The sequence below is a fragment of the Mobula hypostoma genome, chromosome 4, assembly GCF_963921235.1.
Source record: "Mobula hypostoma chromosome 4, sMobHyp1.1, whole genome shotgun sequence".
NCBI lineage: Eukaryota > Metazoa > Chordata > Chondrichthyes > Myliobatiformes > Myliobatidae > Mobula > Mobula hypostoma.
In genome coordinates this window covers 176,882,840-176,905,567 of record NC_086100.1, presented here as the reverse complement: position 1 = coordinate 176,905,567, position 22,728 = coordinate 176,882,840, and the positions used below count along the sequence as shown (strand labels likewise).

At 42.4% G+C, this 22,728-nt stretch overlaps 2 protein-coding genes and 2 non-coding genes across 4 annotated transcripts in view; 1 reads left to right on the top strand and 3 right to left on the bottom strand.

Annotated features, from left to right (window-relative positions):
* Positions 1-21,457, bottom strand: part of ptcd3 (pentatricopeptide repeat domain 3) — a 46,069-nt gene extending 24,612 nt beyond the window's left edge. The window contains exons 1-14 of the mRNA XM_063047055.1: positions 21,353-21,457; positions 17,580-17,632; positions 17,414-17,453; positions 15,911-15,956; positions 15,737-15,805; positions 14,812-14,916; positions 14,069-14,192; positions 10,026-10,129; positions 8,755-8,834; positions 7,522-7,609; positions 7,373-7,433; positions 5,766-5,848; positions 4,501-4,645; positions 1,888-1,938 (exon numbers count right to left, since the gene is read on the bottom strand). Coding sequence (XP_062903125.1) covers positions 1,888-1,938; positions 4,501-4,645; positions 5,766-5,848; positions 7,373-7,433; positions 7,522-7,609; positions 8,755-8,834; positions 10,026-10,129; positions 14,069-14,192; positions 14,812-14,916; positions 15,737-15,805; positions 15,911-15,956; positions 17,414-17,453; positions 17,580-17,632; positions 21,353-21,447 — 1,144 coding nt within the window. The 5' untranslated portion in view covers positions 21,448-21,457. The remainder of the gene's footprint in view (positions 1-1,887; positions 1,939-4,500; positions 4,646-5,765; positions 5,849-7,372; positions 7,434-7,521; positions 7,610-8,754; positions 8,835-10,025; positions 10,130-14,068; positions 14,193-14,811; positions 14,917-15,736; positions 15,806-15,910; positions 15,957-17,413; positions 17,454-17,579; positions 17,633-21,352) is intronic.
* On the bottom strand, positions 937-1,075 carry LOC134346054 (small nucleolar RNA SNORD94). The gene has a single exon (XR_010017815.1). It is a non-coding gene; the product is annotated as a small nucleolar RNA SNORD94 (small nucleolar RNA).
* On the bottom strand, positions 2,370-2,507 carry LOC134346052 (small nucleolar RNA SNORD94). The gene has a single exon (XR_010017814.1). It is a non-coding gene; the product is annotated as a small nucleolar RNA SNORD94 (small nucleolar RNA).
* A 55-nt stretch (positions 21,458-21,512) lies between the features above and the next one.
* polr1a (RNA polymerase I subunit A) overlaps positions 21,513-22,728 on the top strand; it is a 185,396-nt gene continuing 184,180 nt past the window's right edge. The window contains exon 1 of the mRNA XM_063047054.1: positions 21,513-21,860. Within this exon, the coding sequence (XP_062903124.1) occupies positions 21,784-21,860 (77 nt within the window). The 5' untranslated portion in view covers positions 21,513-21,783. The remainder of the gene's footprint in view (positions 21,861-22,728) is intronic.

Below are 22,728 nucleotides of genomic sequence, written 5' to 3'. Positions count from 1 at the left end.
TTTGTTCATTCTCCCCGTGGCCATTGTGGCTTTCCTCCGGGTGCTCTGGTTTCCTCCCACATTACAAAAACACAGGGGTGAGCAGATTAATTGGTCACATGGGTGTAATAGGGCTGTGTGGGGTCATTGCACTGGAAGGCCTGTTATCATGCTGTACCTCCGAATAACCATTCCTCCTCTCTGAGAAATAAAATGTGCTTTCTTGTTTCCAGCTCTACCGGAGGGTTATTGACCTGCGACGTACGGGTCAGTAGGCTAATTGGTCACTTGGGTGTAACTGGGCGGTGTGAGTTCGGTCACCTAGAAGTGCACAACGTCATAGTGCTACCTCTCTAAAATAAGTAACTTTCAAGTTGGCAAGAGAGGGCTTAACCTGATAATTTATGCTTGACTGCTGGTTGTACTGAGTTAAATGCACATAGTACATACCTTTGGTCTATAAACACATTTTAAAATGAGCTTCCCTGCCAAATCTCTGTTTAAGTGAGCAGTCTGCAGAGTGAGAGAACTATGGGCAGGGTCAGCCATGAGGCAGGCTCGGGTCTCTGGTCACAATGAAGTGATGTGGCATCACCCAAGTGGGAGGCGATAAACGCCCCATTACCAGTTATTCCTCCACAATTTGAAGACAAACAAAAGTAAATGTTCATGCCAACAGTTAGGAGGCACCAAGTACATAGGGTTCATTCAGCATCCGCCAATGAAGTGCAATGGAAACTGGCCAGTCTAGTACTCAGTGATCATGGCAACACTGGTATTCTGTAACAGAAGGCTTACACACATTCGTAATGCAGGCTGTCATCACGCTGGGCAGTTTTCAGTGTTCAATGCAAGAGGTATAAACTCATAGGCCAAACCAAACACTGAAGGAACACGACATTGGCTGCACGTCACATACAGGAGGAAGGAGTAGCCATCTTCCCAACCGGAGCAGCAGTGGCTCAGCTACAGGCGATTGTTCTCATGCAGCCATTTCTCGGAAAGCCCACCACATGTGGGCTACGCGAAGAATGGCTGCACTCAGCTCCCATTATACAGCTGAGGTCAGTACCCCTGCGCCACTCATCACTGCCCGCTGCTCCAGGGAGCCAACCCGAGACAGTGCAGCCACTTTCTCAAGACGGCCAGCCACCAGCCACCAAAATTCAAAACTCTCACGTACATCCGCCCGTGCAGACTTGTGGTCACAATTCTTACCTTCATTTTTTACTTAAACACTTGACAGACTCACCGCCCAACACAGAGTTTTACTAGATTTCTAATCACAACTGTGTGAAGGCATTCGAAACGCACACAAAAATGGGAGTTGCAACACACTCACCATCATGCAGACACTTGAATCTAAATGCAGGGCGCCAGCACTGACGTTTACTGTTTCTGGACCATAATTCACACAGGAAGTGTTGCCTTACAGGGCTGATTGTGGCTATTGCCTTACCCAGGTCTCTGGTAGTTTCCTATAGTGGGGGAGTCTAGGACCAGAGTGCACAGCCTCAGAACACAAGGATAAGGACAGAACGGAGATGAGAAGGAACTTCTTTAGCCAGAGGGAGGTTGACAGGTTCTTAATTAGTAAGGGTGTTAAAGGTTACAGCAAGAAGGTAGGAGAATGGGACTGAGGGGGATAATAAATCAGCCATGATGGAATGGCAGAGCTGACTCAATGGGCCAAACGGTTTAATTCTGCTCCAATGTCTTATGGTTGCAATACACACTCACACACGCATAAACAGAAAGTTCATTTCAAACAACTTAGAGCTCTGACATTTTGCAAGGGTGCAAGTGAACTTGAAACTTCAGTTAAAGTTCAGCCCTGCAAGAAGAAATAAAAAAATCTTTCTTACACCATGATTCACCCTTCTATCCAGCTCTTGAATGATTACTTACCAATTTTATAGAATATACCTAGTAAATGATCAAAGGTGGCCAAACTTGGTTCTGCAATTAAAGAAGATCAAGGTTAGAATACCCACAGGAATACACTTGATCCATTTAAACAAAATAATAAAGGAACATGGGGTGGCGAACAAATTAAATATTTGAGATACACACACCAAATGCTGGAGGAACTCAGCAAGTTAGGCAGCACCTATGGAAGGCAATAAGCTGCTGGTGTTTTGGGCTGAGACCCTTCATCCTCCAGCATTTTGTGTGTGCTGCTCAAGATTCCTAGCACCTGCAAAATCTCGAGTTTTAAGATTTCAGCTAAAGCAGTAACAGTTCACAAGGAATGCTAAATGACAAAATAGTTACACCCCAAAGGCTCTGAGTGACTTTTAGCAGGGAATGCTTTTCTGTAGGTTTATGGGTTCATTTACTATCAGAGTATACAACTTTAAAATTCAGGTTTCACTCAGACTTATTGGTGACCGGCTCAGACTGAGGCATTTTTCTCGTGCAGCTGCTTCTCAAATAGTTCACCACATGTAAGCTAAGTGAGAAACGGCCACACTCAGCTCCCATTCTCCAGCTGAGGTCCGTACCCCTGCGCCAATCATCATTGCCGGCCAAGACAATTACTTACAACTAATACACCCATGACTCTAGAAAACTTCTATTTGCATTGAGACCACTATACTTCCTGTTATGCTTGGCCACACTTGGCTCCATTAAAACTTGCAGGAGCATCAGTGGAAAGTGCTCACAGAAATTTCTCAGGTATAACTTACATTCAGTCATCGTCTCAGACTCTCTTCAGCTCACTCTGCAAAAACACTCTTCTGCTCTATCCAATTATTTACTATTTCTTACCCAAATTGCTGTAACCACTACTAAATGAAAGCAGTATTATTTGTGCAGATATGTGCTGGAAACCCTTGCTCCAATTAATCTCTGCACTCTAATCATAGATTACCAACACAGTCTTAACAAAGCATTCAAGAGAAGATAGTGGGTTACATTGTTCAAAGTTTAAAAGTTCGAAGTAAATTTATAATCAAAGTACACATATGCCACCCACCATATACAACCCTGAGACTCATTTTCTTGCAGGTATACTCAGTAAATCCATAGAATAATAATCACAATAGAACCAATAAAAGGCCACACCAACACACCAACCAGAGTGCAAAATACAACAAATTGTGTAACTACAAAAGGAAAGAAATAATAAATAAGCAATAAATATCAAGAACACGAGAGTCCTTAAGTTATGGAAACAGTTCAGTGATGGGGCAAGTGAAGCTGAGTGGAGCTATTTCCTCTGGTTCAAGAGTTAATGGTTGAGGGGGAATAACAGTTCCTGAACCTGGTGGTGATGTGATGTGCTACAGGTGATTTTTAGGCGAAGTTAGGATTTTCCATCTTTATTTTGGGTCTGAAGGAGGCAACGACACTTCATCAGTTGCTTTCCAGCTAAGGTGGACTATTTCAGTAGACAAAAGCTCATTCTGGAAATATAACAATGACATTCATATTGACCACGAAAGATAATCAGTTAACCCCCCCTTCAATATGACAGGATGTGAATGAATGTGATGACTCTTTTTAGGATAATACCTGTGACAGAAGATGGTTTGCATTCACTCTAGTTTTGTGGTGCTGAGATGATGGATGAGATCACTGTGGGAACTCATTCTCTTCTACATATGGGACAGGTGGTATGTGACAGTTTGGGAGCTACATAGGACTTTCATGTCTCTCCAGTGAATGGAGTCTCAGTTCTCAATGCTATCCCGGATGCCACTTCGCCAACTTGAGTAATGGGTTAGGGGTTCCCAAGAATTTAGTGGTGCTTGTGAATTAGAGAACAGAACTGAATCTTTCCCTGTTTGTTAGGTAATAAAACATACAACAGTACAGTATAGGCCCTTCTTCCCACTACGTTTTGCCAACCTTTTAACCTACTCTAAGATCAATCTAACGCTTTTCTTCTTCATCGCCATCCATTTTTCTTTCATCCGTGTGCCCAAGAGTCTCTTAAAAAATCCCCAATGTATCCATCTCTACCACCACCCCTGGCAGTGTGCTCCATGCACCTACCACTCTGTGTAAAAAAACCTACCTGACATTTCCTCTTCCCCCCCGCCCATACTTTTCTCCAATCACCTCAAATTATGTCCTTAATCTCCTCCTGGATGACACGTCTACCCTACTAATTGGAATTAGCATTTCAATGCGAGTCTGGGAGACCATGGGGTAGTTGAAGACCAATGTCAGCAAATCCAAGAGTCCACTGGAGTCCGGAGCTGGCATGTCTGGGGGTTGGAGGGCTGTGTATGTCCATCGGTGGGGCTTGTTTTGCTGTTGTTGTTTTTGTTGTTTGTTTTTGACGTGTTCTGACGAGCACTGTGGGCATGCTCTGTTGGTGTTGGAATGTGTGGTGACACTTGCAGTCTATCCCCAATACATCCTTAAGTGGTGTTGGTGTTAATGTGAACGGCACATTTCGCTGTATGCTTTGATGTACGTGTGACATAAAACTGAATCTTGCACAACCATGAGAGGATCAACATGAAAGGAGATTTCACAGATGAAGGTCATAAATGTCCACTCACGTACCAATTTTTAAGGCCTTCATTTCATTAATAATCTGTAGGGAAGGGCTTTTAGCATATGAACCGCACTTTCGGAGGCACTTCAATGCAGAGTTAAAAGTTAACAAGTTTGGCTGCACCTTTTGTTCTGCCATCTGTTTCAACAGTTCCTGTTTTAACAAAAGGCAAAGAAGACCTCACTAAAGGTTAAGGTATTGCTAAAACACAAAATTTATTTAAGACATACAAAATAAATGATTTTATATTGTGGAATTGGATTTGCAACATAATTAACTCCAGCACCAAAGGTTGATGCATTAGCTTGGGACCCACAGTTGGCATTTGCACAATTGCTCTACTGGGATCCTCCTAACAACAGGAACCCAAGATGCTTATCAATTGGAATTAGCTTTATCATCTTGATTTGCAGAAAAATTCCTCCTACAAACAACATGTACAGGAATTTATCTGATTCACTTAGCATACAAAACCTCTCACCCAACTTTACACAGCGCAGGACCTTCAGCCCAACAAAACTAATTCCTTTGCCCACACAATGTCCAGGTCCTTCCATTCTCTCACCCCATTCATGTGCTTATCTAAAGAGTATTTTAATCATCGCTATTATTTGCTCCAACTTCTATTCCTGGCAGCACATTCCAGACGCTCACCATTGTGTACTAAAAATGTGCTCCCTCTACCTGCTTTGAAATTACCCCCTCTCATGCCCTTCAGTATTAGACATTTCGACGCTGGGTAAAAGATAATGGTTGTCTCTCATAATCTTATAAACTTCATTTTATTTTTGACTGCTTACTTTACTATGCTAAGGCCAATATTCCATGTCCACTACTTCTACTTGGCCTAGAAAATTAAGTGCAGTTTTATGACTTCTCTTTTATTCTGGAAAGTGACACTCTGGATTAAAACACATCAGAAACACCTTCCAAATTATCCCATTTCTCTCAGATGACCACCAATTTCCCTGTGATTCTCCTGTCAAACCATCTACACTGAAGGAAAATTTACAGTAGCCAATGTAAATGAAATCCAGTAAGCCAAAATAAGCTGCCAGTGCAATTTTTTTTAAGATGTGGAAGAAAACTGGGGTAGCTGTGGAAAATCCGAATCATCAGAGACTTCACACAGACAGCATCCAAAGCCAGGAACCAGCTTGGATCACTCTTAACAGTACTGCTGCTGCCCCATCCACCCAAAGGCAAAGTGATTGGAAAGACACAAGATACCAGAGATTTGATGGCTGGAAGGGCACTACCTTTTTCTACTCACCAGAACAAAATCTATTCTCTCATTATATGCCTCCTTTAGTTCTGGAACTGCCGAGATGAGTGCATTGAAAGTATGAACATCCGCTATGAAAGGCAAATCATTAAAACAGTGAATTAATCACATTCGAGAAAAATCACCCTAGTTAAGCAGTTGATTCTTCTGGTATCATCCACATTCTTAACATTAGATGGATCACAAACACACCCAACTCAATGGTTTAGGCTGCCAAACTGGTTAATGATGTTCAATACAAACAGACATCAGAATCTGTATTATTTGTCTGCAGCTTAGGACTGCCGGTTACAAGTAGATGAAAGGAAATTATTCATTAATGGAGTTTCATACAAAGCTTCTGTTCCCAGGGATAGTCACATAGGAAGTGTTTCAGGCTGTTCCTGGCCCCAGTTACACAGTGACTGTAAATAGTCAATGCATACACTCTGGGATTTTAACACTGAATGATTATACAGATTTAGAATCTACAGAATTTCAGCCTCTCATCACACAGTTGTTCCCAATTGCACCAAAGCGAGATTGACATCCTATTCCAGACAATACAGGCAAAAGATTTTTTTTAAATGATCAACTTCAAACAAAATTATGAGGGGAATAGACAGAGTAAATGCAAGCAGGTCTTTTCTACTGAGGTTGGGGGAGATGAGAACTGGAGGTAATGGGTTAAGGATGAAAAGCGAAATGTTCAAGGGAAAGATGAGGGGGTACTTCACTCAGGATGATGAGAGTGTGGGACAAGCCTCCAGCAGAAGTGGCGGATGCAGGTTCAATTTCACCATTTAAAAGAAATTCAGATATATACATGAATGGGAGGGGTGTGGAGGGCTTTGGTCCAGGTGCAGGTCAGTGTGACTGGTTCAGCACTGAAGAGCCTGTTTCAGCGCTGTAGAGTTCTATAACTCTGTAACTAATCAATGGATAGATGAGTGACAGGAAGAGGTGAAAAATACAAGGAAAAATTAATTACATCAGCAGCACCAAGCATTTTATGGCAGTGTGCAGATATTTACCAATACTCTCAAAAATTACTTTCAATGTGGAAAAACGAATAGGAGGTGAATGGAAGTACGACTCCAGCTAAAACAAGTCACTTTAAAAGAACTGGAACCATTACAGAAAATCTAAGTCAGAGTGACCAGCAAGTCTAGAATGAATAAGTACCACTGGCTCTGAATCAGTAACTCTAAAAGGCCATGCCATTTACGAGTGAGATCTTGGCCTGGCAGGAGTATTGAACTTTAGAGCTTACAGCATTACAGCACAGGACAGACCCTTCCGCCCACGTTGTTGTGCCAACCTTTTAACTTACTGTAAGAGCAATCTAATCCTTTCTCCTACATTACCCTCTATTTTTCTACTATTCATGTGCCTCTCTAAGTTTCTTAAAAGCCCCTAATGTATCGGCCTCTACCACCACTCCTAGCAGGGTATTTGATAGATACACAGTTCATTAAGCCAAGAGGAATTAAACTGCTAACAGGGCATGATGCTGAATATGCAGTAAAGCAATCAGTTTAGCAATATACCCTCATCTGTTCAAAAAACTGGCAAACATTATCTGCAAAAGCAGTTTTTTTTCTTTCAATACTCACCTTTCATCCGATTATTTAAGAGATCTGTGTACATGTTAACAGCCTTTGCGTAGGCACTATACTGATTAAAGAGAAAGACAGAAGTTAATTACATTGCAAATGAAATGTACAATATAAAATAATTTATTGTATGAAATTATCAGAAATACCTTAACCATTCCTCGAATCATTGTACAAAAAGAATGTTCATTCCTTTCAGGCATCAAATTGAATATCCTCTCTGCATTATTGTTCGCCCTGATGAACGGCAAAGTATTCAGCATTAGTTCGAAGTATCTCTCAAAGACATGTATGCTTTTAGACCATAAAACATGGAGCAGAATTAGCCATTTGGCCCATCGAGTCTGCTCGATCATTCAATCATGGTTGATTCTCTTTTCCCCTCCTCAGTCTCCTCCCTGTAACCTTTGATAGGACACAATACATTAATAGATAACCAGAAAAATAGGAGCAGACTTGAATTAGTTCTTTACAGGTACAATTTATGACTATGCCCAATTATCCAAAACTGTTTCTGTAACAATGGCAAATCCATCGGCATTCAGTTATTACAGAGCTTCTGCAGTCTATACATATGAGCACTTAAACGCAGAATGCCACAAGCCGAATTCCCAAATACTTACGCAGTGGACTCATCATCATTATACAGAGCTATACGAACTTGGGTAGTTAAAGAAAAATACTTAAATAGACTGCCACATCATTAATCATCTTAATTAAAACTTAATTGAAGATTAAGGAACCAAATTTAACACCTCAAAGAAACATATGTTGGCGGGGTGGTCAGGGAACTGGAGTGCACTTTCTTTGAAGTACCCCTCAGTTTTCATAACATTCAATCAGAATCAGGTTTGTCATCACTGACATGTGTCGTGAAATCTGTTGTGTTGCAGGGGCAGCATAATACAATACATAAATTAAAGAAATGACAATAAGAAATATATAAATAAGTGGAACAAAAAAAGCGGAGCAGAAGTATTGTGGTAGTGACTAATCAGGGATGGTGACAATGGAAGTTGTGCAAGTGTGGCCAAACAGCAAGGGATAAATTTTAGCTTTCCACAAGATGCTGGTTAATTCAGTGCAGGTTGACAATTCAACCATAGATTATTCTTGGCTCATAAAACTTGATGGTACTGGGTCGACTCCATTCTATGGACCTGAGATTTATTTCCAACACTATTGTCAGAAACTGCAGAGCCAAACGGAACTCTGCTGTCTTAGAGTTTATACACTGCACCATTACAATAGCTGGTTTTGCAACGCTCTTCTTGTCAGGAGACCGAAACCAAATTCAAATAATCATTTGTACACTTAGTGAACCCACTCAGATGCAGGTCGGCAGGAAAACTACCCGCTTCCCAAATTCACTAGCTTTTTACCTCCAGGTAACAGTGAGCAAATCTGAAGCTTTGCGAGGTCGGCCCCTCCACCTCTTCTGAGAGTCACCGTTCACCTCGTTCTAAAAGAAAATTAGCACACAACTTCTTGATAAGAAAAGGCCCAGCTACAATTTGCAGAAGCAATACATTATTCTTACACTTTGCAACCTAGATGCTTCAACACTCTTCCTGTGTTATGCCATAGCTATTTAGGACATTGGTAAGACACCCCCTGGAGCACCCAACAAGAAACATTGTTTTTTTTTAAAAAAAAGCTGAAGGACTCAGGTTCTGCAAGATATTCTTCTACCAGAAATTCCACTGCACCTCAAGAAAAAGCAGGTTTACTAACACCAGAGAGTTGAGGCCCAGCATCTTCTCTCAGATCGAATGGCCAAATGGCCTAATTCTGCTCCTATGTCTTATGTCATAGAAGTCAGCATGTGCCAGCACTGAATCACCAAGCAATGTCCGGCCTCCTCCAATGGGCAGGCCTTGTCGTTCATGAACCCAATGTCAGACTCCTGAAATGGGAACTTCACTCTGTGCCCAGTCACAGCTAGATATTACCAGGAAGAGAAAGGAAATGATTCAAGAACATTCTCAGATTCTTTGGGGAAAAAAAAACACAACATTCACACAAACTTATAGGAATTACAGAGCTGGAATCAGCTTTATTATCACCAACAAATGTTATGAAATTTGTTGTTTCGCAGCAGCAGTAGTACAGTGCAAAGTATAAGACACACTACAAATTACAATAAGTGTATATATAAAAGGAGAACAAAAATAGTGAGGTCATGTTCATGGGTTCATTGGCCGTTCGGAAATCTGATGGCAGATGGGAAGTTTTTACTAAAATGTTAAGCGTTTTTACAAAATGTTAAGAACCACTTTTTTTTGGGCATAGTAGGGGAATTAAGGGTTACGGGAAAAGGCAGGTAGGTGGAAATGAGTCCATGGCCAGATCAGCCAGGATCTTATTGAATGGCAACGCAGGCTCGACGGGCCAGATGGTCTATTCCTGCTCCTATTTCTTACAATCTTACTCAAAATGGAGGAGCATTCTGGATAGCAATCAGAACCTGGAGCCCACTCACCCAGAGCACACAGACACTGAAGGAATAGGATGTAGCACTTCTCAAAAATAAAAAACTACTCCTGTCAACCAGCTCTTCTTGAAACTAGTCCCACACTGATCTCATCAGCCACTTCAGAATAATCCATCCCCGAAGCTCGATGGATTGCCCCAGAAGGAGAAGCCATCATACCTGATGGTCTGTTGCTCCTTGATTTTCTCTTGGTGGCTCCTGATCTCCGTAAACACAAAGAAGATCCAACAAGGTATTTGTTGTTTCGAGAGACACAGGTGTCCCTAGTAGACAAAGAACAAATTCAAATTGTGATTATTAACAAGTCTCAGGTACTCGAGTATCTTCAAAAGTGGCAAAACAGGTAGACAGGATGGTGAAGGTGGTGCTTGGCACAGTTGGATTCATCAATCAGGGCACTGAGTGCAAGAGTTGTAATGTCATGATACAACCGTACAAGACATGGGTGAGACCTCACATATTGTGCGTGCTCCTGGTTGCATAGCACAGGTTGGACGACATTGAGCTGGAAAGGTTGCAGAAAAGATTCACAAGAGTAATAACGGGACTACAGGGTGGAGTTAAAGGAAAGATTGGAAAGACTAGAACTATCTTCTCCTGGAGTGTAGGAAACCAAGGGGGAACCTAAAAAGGCACAGAAAATCATGTTGGGCATAGATAAGCCGTTGAATGGTCTCAGTTGAATTCCTACGGTGGAGGAATCTAAGACAAGTGAGCACAGATTTAACGCAGGAGGGGAAAAAACAAAAGAGGAACTGAGGGGAAACCTTGTCCCACACAGAGAACGGTAGATATGTGAAATGAGCTGCCAGGGCAAGCTGGGTAAAATTATGTTTAAAAAACATTCCGGCAGGTATACAGATAGAAGAGGATAAGACCAAACACAGGGAAATGAGAAATCAGTTTAGGTAAGCAGTTTACAAAAATGGGACTAGTTTAGGTAAGCAACTTGGTCTGCATAGATGAATTGGGCCGAATTTTCCATGCTGTACAAGTCTGTGATTCTAGATTTGCTAGCAATTTCAAACTTAACAATTTTTCTTCCAACGACATTCGTTGGGCTGGAATTTAAAGGCAAACAAAAAGTAGAGCTGGTATTTGGGAGGCTGAAGGGGTGACAGATAGGACATATAGGGAGGTAGTTACACCCAAAATGCAGGACACAGGAAACTGGGCGACAGTCAGGAAGGGGAAAGGGGTTAAGAAGCCAGTGCAGAGTACCCCTGTGGCTATCCCCCTCGACAATATGTATATTACTTTGGATACTGTCGGGGAAAATGACCTAACAGAGGAAAATCATAGAGGTCGGGTCTTTGGCACTAAGTCTGTCTTTGTGACTCGGAAGCAGGTTGGGGGGGTGGGGGTGGGGGGAAGAAAAGGTATGCTGTGGTAATAGGGGATTCATTCGTTAGGGGAACAGACAGAAGGATCGCGGATAGTATATTGCCTTCTGGATGCCAGGGTCCGGGATATTTTGGTTGAGTCCTCAGCATTCTTAAGTGGGAGGGTGAACAGCCAGAAGTCGCGGTCCATGTAGATACCAATGACATGGGTAGGATGAGCGATGAAGTTCTACATAGGGAGTTCGGGGAGTTAGGTGTTAAGTTAAAGGGCAAGACCTGCAGGGTTATGATTTCAGGATTGCTACCCGTGCCCAGAACTAGGAGGATTATACAGTTTAATATGGGGCTAAGGAGTTGGTGCAGGAGGGAGGGCTTAGGATTTTTGGATCATGGGACTCTCTTCTAGGGAAGGGAAGGTGAGACCTGGACCAATGGGATGGTTTGCACCTGAACTGGAGGGGGACTAATATCCTAGTGGGAAGGTTTGTTAATGCAGCACAGTGGGGGTTAAACTAGAGTTGTAGGGAGATGGGAAGGCATTGCTCTGATGGTTAAAAAATGAAATCGTTAGAGGGTGTTGAGTCATTGTGGATAGAGCTGAGGAAGTGCAAGGGTAAAAAAGACCCTGATGGGATTAGTATACAGACCACAAACAGTATTAAGGATGTGGCCTATAAATTACAACAAGAGATAGAAAATGCTTGCCAAAAATGCAATGTTACAATAGTCATCTGGGACTACAATATGCAGATAGATTGGGAAAATCCGGTTGGTGCCAGATTCCAGGAGGGGTAATTTCTAGAATGCCTATGAGATGGCTTTTTAGTGCAGTTTGTGGTTTAGCCCACTACAGGATCAGCTACTCTGGGTTGGGTGTTGTGCAATGAACCAGAATTGATTAGGGAGCTTAAGGTAAAAGAATCTTCAGGGCAAGTGATCATAATATGATCGAATTCACCCTGAAAATTGAGAAAGAAAAGCTGAAGTCAGGTGTATCAGTATTACAGAGGAGCAAAGGGAATTACAGACGCATGAGAGGAGCTAGCCAGAATTGATTGGAAAAGAACACTGGCATGGATGATGGCAGAGTAACAATAGCTGGAATTTCTGTAAGCAATTCAGAAGGCGCAGGATATAGATATCCCCAAGAGGAAGAAGTATTCTAAAGGAAAGATGATAAACGTGGTTAACAAGAGAAGTCAAAGCCACAATAGAAACCAGAGAGGGCATATAATAGAGCAAAAATTAGTGGGAAGTTAGAGGACTGTGAATCTTTTAAAAACCAACAGAAGGCAACTAAAAAAGTCATTAAGGTAAAGATGGAATACAAAAGTAAACTAGCCAATAATAAAAGAGGATACCAAAAGTTTCTTCAGATACATAAAGTGTAAAGAGAGGTAAGAGTGGCTATCAGACTGCTGCAAAGGTAGTTATGGAGGACAAGGAAATAGCAGATGAACTGAGTAAGTATTTTCATTGTCAGTCTTCATTGTGGAAGACACTAGCAGGATGGTAGAAGCTCCAGGTTTCAGGGGTCATTAAGTGCATGAAGTTACCATAACTAGGGAGAAGGTTCTTGGGAATCTGAAAGGTCTGAAGGTAGCTAAGTCACCTGGACCAGATGGTGTACACCATAGAATTCTGATAGGTGTGGTGAAGATACTGTGGAGGCATTAGTAATAATCTTACGAGAACCACTAGATTCTGGAATGGTTTCAGAAGACTGGAAAGTTGCAAGTGACACTCCACTCTTCAAGAAAGGAGAGAGGCAGAAGAAAGGAAACTATAGTCTGACCTCAGTGGTAGAGAAGATGTTGGAGTCGATGATTTAGAATAAGGTCTCGGGGAACTTGGAGGGGCATGATAAAATAGGCCGTAGTCAGCATGGTTTCCTCAAGGGAAAATCTTGCCTGACAGATCTGTTGGAATTCTTTGAGTAAATAACAACCAGCATAGACAAAGGAGAATCGGTTGATATTGTGTACTTGGATTTTCAGAAGGCATTTGACAAGGCTGCTTAAGAAGGTACGAGCCCATAGTATTACAGGAGAGATTCTAGCATGGATAAGGTAGTGGCTGATTGGCTGAAAGCAAAGACTGGGAGTAATGGGAGCCTTTTCCGGCTGGCTGCAGTGACTAGTGCTGTTCCACAGAGGTCTGCTTTGGGACAGATTCTTTTTATGTTATACATCAATGATTTGGATGATGGAATCAATGGCTTTGTTGCGAAGTTTGCAGAGGATATAGAGATAAGCAGAGGGGCAGGTAGTTCTGAGGAAGAGAGGCTACAGAAGGCCTTAGATTAGGAAAGTGGGCAAAGAAATGGCAGATGGAATACAGTGTTGGGAAATGTATGGTCATGCACTTCGGTAGATGGAAGGGTTAACTATTTTCTAAATGGAGAGAAAATGCAAAAAAAATTGGTGATGCAAAAGGACTTGGAGTCTTTGTGCAGGACTCCCTAAAGGTTAATTTGCAGGTTGAGTCTGTGGTGAGGTAGGCAATGAGGGGATACAGGGAGAAGGCAGGAGATTGGGGAGAGAGGAAAATTAGATCGGCCATGATGAAATGGCAGAGAAGACTAACTGGGCCAAATAGCCTAATTCTGCTCATATATCTTATGGTCTTATTCAGACTTGATGCACATTCTCCATTGGACTCCAAATCTGGAAAGTAATGCTACACGCCAGCTTCAGGTGGAAGCAATGAAAGTGTGCAAAATCATACTATTAAGCAACGTACTTCTAGTCTCAACAGCCTGGATGTTTCCCCTCCTCTTATTTTTCTGACGTGTAGTGTATTTTCTTTTATGAAACCCAGTACTTTGGTCTAAGTACATAATGGGAGGGATAAGCTTACCTGCTTGCACAAGTTGATCATACAGATCAACAGATTCTTTCACTCTCCTGAGCTGAATGCGTTCTTTCAGGGCATCCTCCGTCACTTCACTTATCAGGGGCTCCAACTGTTGTGGCATCAGACACTATATATAAAAAACATTGATAATTAGCCATGAGTGACAACTTGCATTTCTGTAGTGCCTCGTACAATCCTCGGACTGTGCATTTCAAGCTATGTTTCGATGTGCATGTGTCAAATAAAGCCAATTCAATCTTTGCATTACAACAACAATTAAGCTTCATGAAGTTCTTTGGACATAACACACACCAGGTTGGCCTGAATGGATTATGAGAAATATTGCTGAAATGCAAATTTTGCTGCAATCAGGGAGCCTTAGTGAGAGAAATTAAGAGAATTAATCATTTGCTTGGTGGAAAAGGCTGTTGGTGATAGAGGTGAGCTCAGAGAAGATCTGTCAGAGACCAACACTGAAAGGCTTATTGACAACTTAAAGAAAGGCTGTTAGAGTGAAATGCAAGAGAAATTGTCAAGCCCACTGAGCCATCTTAGAATGAGTGAGTATTATAATGCAGAGGAAGAGGAAATTAAATAAAACCAACCATCAACAGACAGAGGTATTGGAGTGCTAGAGTGCAGTAAAACTATGTACATAAGAAAATTTAATGTTCTGTCAATGATATAAATGGCTATGGATTGCTGTACAAAGACTTTTGTTTTCACAAAGGAGGGACTCAACTTACAGGTATCGAAGGTTCAGCAAAATCCTTCTGGAAAAGTTTGGGGTACGTGTTAACGATGTACCTGGCCGCATTGCACCCAGACTCCTGTGACAGGGAGTAGAGACGCTGAAAGAGTAGGAGAGAACATGCTGTTTACAAAGGAACCTGGTCAACATCACTTAGGAATGGTTCCTAAGGTTAACGAGTGAATAATTAAAAATAATTCTCATTTTCTAGTGAGGAAATGAGACACATGAAAACTATTCGCAAACTAAGCTTTCCAATGTTTACTTCAGCACTGTTGGTTTGGGGGGATGTAGAATTGTTATTTTTCTTGGGAGGTGTCTTTCCTAGGCTTGCTTGCATTTAAAAAAAATCATCTACATACCGTGCATGTAATTGTTCACCGAATACTCCAGTAATTGAAGTATGGTTGCTTTGGTATTTTTCTAGAAACTTCTGAGTTTTCTGTAGCAGATGTCACACCACTTGAATCAGGCTATTTTATAGGTTAATTGTTATCAATGGAATTTTGTTATTTCTAGTCTCAGCCTGAGACAACTACAACTGCTTTTACCTTTGTCTTTTCTTTGTTCTCTCAACCCCTCTCTCTTGTTCGTCTTCCACTCTTGTAACACTTAATAAGTTTTGTGCCTAATTCTTGACTTCTGAAGAACCTTTGGATCACAAAAGTATCAGGATCTAACAGCACCTGCAATGCAACTCGAGTAGAATCCCCACAGATTAACAGAGCATGCAAATGTGCTCCCACCACAACTTCTCCATGCCACCCAATCAACACCAGTCCAATTTGCCTGCAATGGACCCATATTCCTCTAAATTCCTGCCACTTTATGTTGCTGGATTGTGACCAGTGCAGACAAGTAACACGACTCAAATGGAACATACAATGCAAGTAGAAACCTTTCCAAAGTGGAACACTTACATATTCCGGTGATGTCCTGGGTATAAGGTAGGGGTCATCTTGGAACCTGTAATGCACAGCTGTGGGGTCCTGTGACAGAAAGAAGACAAATACTGAGTGTCTTACACACACCAAAGAAAGGCCGGGTCTGGCCCCCAGCAGATGATAGACGAAAATTTTAAAACAAATACTCACTCTGTTCACTGTGGTTGCAAGAGCTTGAAGGACTGCAAGCTTATCCCTAGGAGATACAAACAAAAAGGGTATTGTAAACTATTAAATTAACATTAGCAATTTGATGACTTACTGGCTTTCTCTTTGCATAGATATCATAGCAGCAAAATGAGCTACTGGAGCATTAATACCACGTTTCTCTCCTACCACCTTAATGTTTATTGCATTTGACGCCATTGACATGCAGGTATCCGAAGTCCAACCACTTAAGCATAATGACATGGTTAAAAATATGCAACTATATTATTTTTGAGTTACATTTTTAAATCCTCAAATTTCTTGGAAAGATATCATCTAATTCCCTGCTTCTCACCACCATATACAGGTCGACCTGCAGATTATTTGGTGTTTATCATTACAGATATCCCTGGGAACCCCCAAAGTGAGCCATTTTATATTGTGGCTCAAGACCCTGTCCTTACATGTACAGTACTGTGCAAAAGTTTTTATAGCTAGGGTGCCCAACACTTTTGCACAGTACTGTATTTGTTCACGTGGAATGGAAAGCGAGTTTGTAAATCTGGTGGGAGCAAAGGATGGTAAGGGTGGGTTGTGGGACAGGTGGCAGAGAAGGAGTACCAGTGATTGGGGGGGGTGGGGAGGGGGTGCGGATGCAGACACACCCAGTTCCGAGACACCAGGCAAGGTCGTTTAATTTCAAACTATTGGTTTATTGATCATTACACATTGTCACTCTGGTGCTTCCCCTCTCTCTCCCTTCCCATGATTCCCTTCTCTCTGCTCTCTACCCACTCTCAGTCCACAATAGAGACCCATATCAAAATCAGGTTTATCATTACTCCCCTATGTCATGAAATTTGTTTTTTATTGTGGCAGCAGTACAGCAGAATACATAAAATTACTATAGTACTCTGCAAAAGTCTGAAACACATATGTATAGCTACTGTGCCTAAGAATTTTGCACAGTACGGTACACTCTAATTAAGGTGTCAGCACTGAAGGAAGAAACTGAATCATCACTGGCAAACCATATGAATGAGGAGGAAGCAGTATCAGTAGGGTATTTGACAACACTGCCATTCATTGAGCTCAGTCTGGTTATGCAACCACAGACAATCTCTGAAGAGTATTGATAATGGTTGGAGTCACCCATCTTGTAAATACGATGCCTAGAAGGTGGCAATGGCAAACTACTTCTGGAGAAAAATTTGCCAAGAACGATCACGGTCAAGGAAAGACCATGATCACCTACGACATACAACATGGCACATATCAAATGACTGAACAATCATGTGAGTCAAGACATTCCTTCTCAATGCAGTCTAAAATGGTCAATCCTTTGTTTTAAGTATAATGCCTGTCTCCAGTTTCCCAGACACGGGCAACATTCTCCCTCCACCATCTCACTCGAGAAGTCTTTCTGAAATGTTTTAGTGAAATATTCCCATTATTTTCTTATTACAATTCTGTGTCTAAAACAATGCAACAAATGAAAATACTTACCAAGTTTTTTTTCTTGGAATGACAACTTCTTCTGCACCATCTTAAAAAGCATAAACAACAATGAATGCTCCAATGTGATTCTGCATACCTGATATGAGCAGAAATTAATATTTGAATCCAAACAATTTAGACTCATTTCAACACTACAGAAAATAAAACAAGTTACCTGTCTGTTTTCCTGCAACACATTGGCAGAGAAAATGACTTGTGGAATAATACCTGTCAAATGATAATTAGTACAATCACGTTTGGGGTTGTAAATAAGAATACCACAAAATGACAGATGAGGCCACATCTGATGTGATTGCATTATGGCCCTGAGAATCCTCGCTAATTTCTTTACGCAAAGTACATCTTAGAACCAGTAAGCAAACATGCCATTGTGGACTTAGCAATGATTTACAAGCCACATTAATTAACTGACAAATACTACAAGCATTTAACAACTCCCAGCACATTATGTTGAGCACAGTGCAAAAAAAAAGTATAGAATTGGGAGCAGGAGTAGGTGACTTCAAGCTTAGTATTACATTTAATGGCATTTGACTGATCATTCAGTTACCCTATTCCAGCTTTTTCTCTCCCAGATCCCTATACCACTAGTATTGTATCAAACTCCTTGAATATATTTAATGACTCGGTCTCAATTTCCTCCTCTTGCAGAAAATTACATACGATCTACTCTTTGGGTAGATCATATGCAATTCATGATATTTCCAAATGGTCTACCTCATATCCTTAGACTGGAAGCACTACTTCCTTAGGAGACTGCAGAGATGCGGCATGCCATCAAAAACCTTGGCAAACTTCGATAGACGTGTGGTGAAAAGTGTGCTGACTGGCCGTGTTCCAGCCTGGTATGGGAACACCAATGCCTTTGAGCAGAACATCTACAAAAGGTAGTGGATTCAGCCCAGTACATCATGGGTAAAGCCTTCCCAAACATTGATCACATCTATACGAAATGTTGCCATAGAAAAGCAGCATCCATCATCAAACATCCTCACCACCCAGGCCATGCTCTTTTCTCACTGCTGCCATCAGGTAGAAGGTACAGGTGCCTCAGGACTTGCACCACCAGGTTCAAGAACAGTTTCTACCATCAGGCTCTTGAACAAAAGGGAATAACTATACTCATTCTACTTCTGTTGTTCCCACAGCAGATGGTCTCACTTTAAGGACTCTTTATCTTGTTATTCTATGCTCATTATTTATTGCTATTTATTAATATCTGCATTTGCAGTTTGTTGTCCACTGATCCTGTTTATAGTTATTGTTGTATAGATCTGCTAGGTATGTCCACAGAAACTCAGGACTACATGTGGTGACATGAATGTATTTTGATAATAAGTTTCACTTTGAACGTTGGACTCCCCATAATTGCAACTAGTCTGTTCAGTCACTTCCAGATTTTATCAATAAGACCCCTCTCGTTATTTTAAATTCTAGAGAACTCAAGGCCGATTATCCCGATCTCTTTCCAGTTCGGCCCTGTGACTCCAGGAATCAGTTGTTTAACCTTCACTGCACCACTACAGAAAAACAACCACATTCAGGGAACCATTATTGTGTACTGTTCTGGTCATCCCATTGCAAGAAGAATGTGGGGGCTTTGGGGAGGGCTCAGACGAGGTTTAATCAGGTTACTGCCTGCATTAGAACATATTAATTATCAGGAAATGGGCAAAATTGGATGATTTCCTCTTGAGCATCAGAGGCTGAAGAAAAACCTGATAGAAGTTTATAAAATTATGAGAGGCACAGGTAGGGTAGACAGGCAGTCCCAGGGTAGAAATGTCAAATACTGGAGGTCCTGGCTTTAAGGTGAGGGGGAGAAAGTTGAAAAGGGATGTGCAGGGCAAGTTTTCTTTGAAGAACATCAGTGTACTTGGGTCCTGGTTCATTCTGCCAGAGGAAACACATACAATAATTGTGTCCAAGAGGATTCTAAATAAGCATGTGAATATGCAGAGAATGGAGGGATAGAGATCATGGGCAGGCACTACCCGTAATAGTACATCACTCCAAATTCCATATGCGTCCATTTTTAAATTTATTCATTGAGATACAGCGTGGAGTTAGCCCTTCCGCCTCTTCAAGCCGTGCTCACTGATTTAACCCTCGCCTAATTGCAGGACAATTTACAATGGCCAATAAAGGTACCAATCGGTATGTCTTTGGACTGTGGGAGGAAACCAGAGCACCTGGAGGAAACACACCAGGTCACGGAGAGAACATACAGACAGTGGAATTCAGAAGAATGAGTGGTGACCTCAGTGAAAACTATCGAATGGTGAAAGACCTTGATAGAATGGATGTGGAGAGGATGTTTTCTATGGTAGGTCTGTCTAAGACCAGAGGACAGAAACTCAGAATGGGGGAGGGGGGGGCGTCCACATTGGAGATGAGGAGGAATTTCTTTAGCCAGAGAGTAGTGAATGCTCTGCAGCTTGCTGCGATCCTGTGCAGTAACCACCCTGCTCCCCGCCCTCCCTGTATTAGATGGCGATGCAGCCAGTTAGAATGTCCTCCATGGTAGATCTGCAGAAAATTTCAAGTGTTTTAGGTGACAAGCCAAATCTCCTCAAACACCTGATGAAATATAGCCGCTGTCTTGTCTTCTTTATAGCTGCATCAATATATTGGGACCAGGTTAGATCCTCAGATATGGACACCCAGGAACTTGAAATTGCTCACTCTCTCCACTTCTGCTCCCTCTATGAGAATTGGTAAGTGTTCCCTAATCTTACCTCTTTCTGAGGTCCACAATCAGCTCTTTGGTCTTACTGAAGTTGAGTGCGAGGTTGTTATTGTGGCACCACTCATAATAAAAATGGCTCCGTCTGTCCAAGTAGACAGTGGATGCACCTGGATCTCCGGAGCACAGACCTGGGCGATGAATATGGAGATCCTGGGCCGCCCAGACATCAAGATCCCCCTCTCGGCCTCACGGATGTGGTCCAAAGGAATGCGAAACAGTATATTTGGCATCAGCTTGGCCACAGGACCTGCCAGGAGGTGGTGTGATACGTCTTCCAACGGCCTTAGGAGCCCCACTCCGGATTTGTGTAGGGTTTACTCCTCAGCCTTCTCTTCTCCCGAAGATACCCACAAGACAGTGGGATCCATAACCCTGGATAGGGGCCCATACCGGGTACTGTCAGCCGGAGCCAGCTGAGCCCGGGACTCGCGTAAGGCAGGGTCGTCACGCTCTGTACTAGTGACATATGGAGCCACAACCCACTCAACTAGCTGATATATCTCACTCCCGTACACATTCTCGTCATCATCTGAGATTCTGCCATTTTGGTTGTAGTCCAGATTCGTCTCTTGTGCCTCTCAACAAAGTTCAATCTCACCAAATGGGAGAATAGAGCAGGGGAGCTGAAGGACCTCCTACTGTGTTCCTATCCCGCTGTTATCAGACTCTCGAACGGACTTCTTAACTCCACAATCTACCTCGTTATAATCTTGCACTTTACCGTTCACCTGCACTACACTTTCTCCGTAGTTTTTACGCTTTAACCTGTACTCTATTATTGTTTTATCTTGTTCTACGTTAATTCATTGTGTAATGATTTGATCTGTATGAATAGTATACACGGTAAGTTGTTCACTATACAGTATCTCAGTATATGCAATAATAATAAACCAATACCAATAGAAACAGCTTTGGGAAACGGTGATGTTAGCTGCAGGACCTCTCCCGCCTGGAACCTACCCCTTCAAACAACGTTGTAAACCCGACAGTGACCTATATTCCCATTCCCTAACGTTCTGACCTCCCGCCGCTCTAAAATCAAACACCCATGTCCTGCGGGAGAAGCGACAGTGATTTGTCCCCTCCTAGGCCTGCGCGGGTATGGCGCTCGTTGTTGGTCGAAATGAAGGACCGACCTGCAACTGAACAGCACGACACCCCCCTCCCTGCCTCCTCACCGGTGCCCACCGCCGTTGCTCCGAGTCTCCGGCCGCTGGACGGCCCCGCTCCTCCCCACCAGCCGCCGACACGCGCGAACGCAGGACGCCGCCATCTTGCTCCTCCGCGCGCTGCCTCATGGGACGGATCAGCTCCTACCAACCGGGAGTGTAGGGAGAGTTCAGACATTATATAGAGAAGTATTTTTACTATGGATATGTTTGAAAAGGCAAGAAGCACTAGTAGGAAATCACCATAGTCAGTATCTATGAAATTGAGTATTATTGTTTTAATTGTTTCACTGGGAGTTTTGTAAATTTTATCGATGGTCTTTTATCTCCCCTATCGTGAGTTTTACAAATCCCCATGTGAGCTCTGTTCCCAAAGTTAAGATGCTGAATCGATTTTAATGCCACTTTCTTCATAAATATCACCACGGACTCGGTACAAAATGCTCATTGGGAAAGAAATTCCATGGAGGCGCTTGCAAAGCATATCGTTTAACGTGTATTCGGCGGAAGAAATCAGGTAACGGTGACTGTGAAGGTAACCCGGCCTTTGGAGGCTTTGTGGGCTGGCACAAACCCTGGTCAATGTGCCCATGAAAGTGGGTCAGACCTGGGCGATTCACTCAGCATCGTGCTTGTTTTCATGCAGCGGGTGTTATCTGTAACATAGTTTCCTCCCTTTGTGAGGCGAGAAGCCAGGAGTGTAAATGTGTGTTTGAACTTAGTCGATAATTGCGAAGAGTTCGATAGTTTCTTGAAGAAATACTGGTATTAGTAACTGGTGATGAGGTTCAATTGTCTATCGGGTTGCGTTAGTATCAAGATTTGTTCTACATTGTTCATTGAACATTGTCTGTGCAAGGCAATACGTTCGCAACAAAGAACTTGAGAAAACATGCTGTACGGTTTGGCTATTCTGTTGAAGGAAGGCAGACTACAGTGTCTCTCTGCCATTCAATGTATACTCTGTGGCCATTGTTGCTGTGCCGTTTGGCCTTGGTTGTGCAGTTGTGGAATAGATCTGCATAGCAATCTGTGACCTTGTCCTTAGTTCCTGGGCAGATCAGCCGTGGGGGTATTTGCAGACAGCTTTAACCTCTCCTGCTTCAATCTGAGCTTCCCTCCTGCTTTAAGAAGACCACACTCATCCCACTACCTAAGCAAAACAAGGTGATGTGCCTTCATGAATACCTGCCATTGGCTCTGACATCCACCATCGTGAAGTGCTTGAGAGGCTGGTTGTGGTACACATCAAGTCCAGCCTTCCAGACAACCTTGACCTGCAGTTCACCTGCAGCTGAGATAAGTCTATGGCAGATGCTATCTCCTTGGCCGTACACTCATCTCGGAGCATCTGGACAGTGAAGACACCCGTATATGCTAATATT